The sequence below is a fragment of the Myotis lucifugus genome, unplaced genomic scaffold, assembly GCF_000147115.1.
Source record: "Myotis lucifugus unplaced genomic scaffold, Myoluc2.0 scaffold_158, whole genome shotgun sequence".
NCBI lineage: Eukaryota > Metazoa > Chordata > Mammalia > Chiroptera > Vespertilionidae > Myotis > Myotis lucifugus.
The window spans coordinates 1,253,431-1,256,592 of record NW_005871206.1 but is presented as its reverse complement, the minus strand read 5'-3'; the positions used below and the strand labels follow the sequence as shown (position 1 = coordinate 1,256,592).

The window sequence follows — 3,162 nt, the reverse complement described above, 5'->3', positions numbered from 1 at the left end:
GGAGTCCAAGAATAAATTAAAGGAGCCCCGAGCAGTTGTCAGGAAAAGCGCCCACGGGGAACCCGCGCGGGATGGGGCCCCCCCGCGGGCCCGAGGCGAAGGGACCCCCCCCGAGTCGAGCCCCCCGCCCCCGAGAAGTTGGCTTTTCTTTCAGGAGTGGGGTGGGGGTGATGTTTTGCAGGTCCCTTTAAGGGCAAACCCCTATCTAACCCAGAAGCGCAAAGATCTGGATTCTGATTTCTCCTCCCTCCCCACCCCCAAGTGGAGTAAGTGTCCAGAGCTGGGGTGCGGGGTGCCGGGGTGCACCCCTTTCCCCACGGCAGAACCTAGTGATGGCGTTTTTTGTTTTTTTTTTCCAATCCAATTCGGACCCTTCTGAAACCCTGACCCTCAGAGTCTTCCTTAGGTATTGGGGGGAGAAGGGAGGTGAGTGTCAAATCTCCCAGACATCAAGGCGGAGGGCCTGGGATTTGGGGGGGGGGGTGTGGTGGGGCTCAGACTGGCAGGATCCCAGAGGCTGTGAGTGTTGATTCCAAGGGATAGCCTCAGCTTGGAATTACCATCGTAATTTCCGGGCGTGCAAAGGGTTAATACGGGCTGAATATTGAGGGGGGGTGGGAGGCAGGAGGGGTGGCGGGATCTGGGTGGGCGCGCTCTGATCTCTCCCCCCCATTCCTCGGGGGTCAAGTTTCAGCGGCACTCCGCCCCTAGGGTAGGTGTGAAGACACGTGTCCCCATTGTGAAGGGCCTGTCAGGCAGGACAAAGCGGCCGCCCACCCTCCCCCTCCCTCGGCCAGCTGGGGTCAGCTCCAGGGGCGCTGGTGTCGAGTCACGACAGCCAGGCTTTGTGATATAGGAGAAAAGCTGGAGACTGGCGGAGCTGGGAGACTGGGCGGAGGCACGTGATGCTCAAGTGAGGGGTTGAGAATCCCCCCCCCCCCATGAAAAATTGCGTGGTCACCTCCATCACACCCGAAGAGGGCATGAGCCCCTTCTCCTAACAGGCGTAATAAGCACAGCGGCACCCCCTGCCCGCCCCCCCTTACCCCCCACCCCTCCCATCAATCACCAACACAGAGAATCGCAGTGTGGAGCCAGTCGATTTTAGTGGTTTTCTTTAATCCTGCTCTGCACTTCTTTCTCATTTACTACACGGGATATTATAAAGAATAAATAGCAGATACTCTTAATTTACAATGATTAGTCATTCCATTTGTTCTCTATATTTACAATAACTGTAAAATAACATTGAACTCTATACTTCTTCGAGGTCCAAGGAAAACCAAAAACACTTTCCGAAGAATGGAAAATAGCTTTTTAAAAGTCCTTCTACAAAAACTTCTCCCCTCTCTTTGTACTTTAAGAAAAAAATAACTTTTCCCCCCTGCTTCGCCATGCGAAGGGCCCTGGAATATAAATAGCAGGTTAACATTATTAGCAACAACCAGAATAAGTCTCTCTTTTCTCTGTTCTTTTTTTTCCTTTTGCTTATTTTTTTTTTTAAAAATACAGTAGAAGCCGGTAACTTTTAACGTATAATACTGACCTTTTAATAAGTAAATTAAAACTGGGACCGTATATACACACAGATATACATTCCTACACAGTTAAACAGTGCATTACATGAACCAGAAAGCTAGGTCTCTGTAGCCAAAAAAAAAAAAAAAAAAAAAAAAAAGTTCATTCCCCCTCGCGAGAGGGTGGTGGAACTGGTTGGAAACGGTGCGGGGGGCGTCGGTGGGGATCGATCAAGTGTCCGGGTGCGGGCAGGGGGCCCCGAGTCCTAGCACGAGCACTTGCACTCGGAAATGATGGGGTACTGGATGGGAATCCAGCCGCAGCGCTGGCCCCCGCGCCGCTGACAGCGCCACCGCAGCACGGTGAGGTGCACGGACTTGGACGGCTTGCACACCATGCCCTCGGGCACCGAGCACGAGCGCTTACTGAAGCAGCTGCCCACCTTCACGTAGCGCGGCCAAAAGCGGCTGCCCAGGTCGTTCCACGCGTACAGCACCGGGCAGAAGGTCTGCGACCACAGCCACATCTGTAACTTCCTCCGCAGCTTCTTGCTCAGGCGCTGCTTCTTGCCCGGGGCCAAGCCCTCCGAGAACTCCAGCCCTTTGATCTCGCTCGGCATGGCCCCCGACGGCCGCTGCCGTAGCAGCTGGTCCAGCTCGGCCAGGTCCTCGGCACTCCCGGCCGACCCCCCGCCTCCGCCGGGCCGGTCCTCGGGGGGCGAAGTGGCCATGAAGCCTGGGTCGTAGTGGCCCCCAAGCAGCGAGCGCAGCAGCGTCTCGTTCAGATCCTTCTCCTTGGGGTCAAAGATAGGGTCCGGGTGTTCGATGAGGTCCACCAGGGGCAGGTTGTCGCTGGGGGCCGGGCGGATGTGGAGATAGTGCTGGCCGCCGGCCGGTGCCGCCCGCAGCCCCAGGACCACCACCAGGGCGTAGAGGGTGACCCCCAGGCTGGGGCAGCGCTCCATGCCTCCGGCGTGCGCCCGGGGCTGCTGCTTCGTTCCGCGTCCCCGGAGGAGAGCACGCCGAGCCCGCGGCGGCGCCGCGCTCCCCCGTCTCTCCGGCGGCCGCTCACCCGAGGCTGGGCAGGCGCAGGGCCGGCAGCATGAGTCGCCGGGAGAGCCCTTCGCGCAGCGCCGGCTCCCACCCGGGCGGAAAAAAGGCACACAAGTTGGCCGCAACTCCTCTCCCGGGTCTATTCGGGAAGGCGGCCGCGGCGGGGCATCCGAAATTACTCCAGGGCGACCGCAGGCGCAGGGGGCGCCGGCTCCTCGCTGCTTCCCCGAGCCGGCGGCGGCGCTGGGCGCGTGGACGAGCCGCTCTCCCCTCCTCCTCCTCCTCTTGCTGCTCCTCGATCTGCTGCTCGGTGCAGCGCCGCTGGCCCGAGCGGGGTCCTCGGGGGCACTTCCCTCCCGTCTGCTCCGGGCTCCGCGGCCGGGCTCTGCCCGGCGGACTCCAGCGGGCGGCGGCGGCGGCGGCGTCCGCGCACGTTGGCACCGGGTTTGTCTGTCTCACTGGGTCCAAGCCTTTAAATTTCCTGCACTTTCAGCTCCATCACCATGGAAACCACTGACTCTCTCGGCGTTGCCCCCTCCCCCTTCTTCCCCCCCAACAACAACCCCACCCCCCAATACTCGACCCCCGAGGA

General features: G+C 59.7%; 1 protein-coding gene across 1 annotated transcript; it reads right to left on the bottom strand.

Annotated features, from left to right (window-relative positions):
• Positions 1–1,098: 1,098 nt before the first annotated feature.
• Positions 1,099–3,092, bottom strand: NOG (noggin). The gene has a single exon (XM_006095589.3). The coding sequence runs from the start codon at positions 2,480–2,482 to the stop codon at positions 1,784–1,786; it is 699 nt and encodes a 232-aa protein (XP_006095651.1). The 5' UTR covers positions 2,483–3,092; the 3' UTR covers positions 1,099–1,783.
• Between the last annotated feature and the right edge of the window lie 70 nt (positions 3,093–3,162).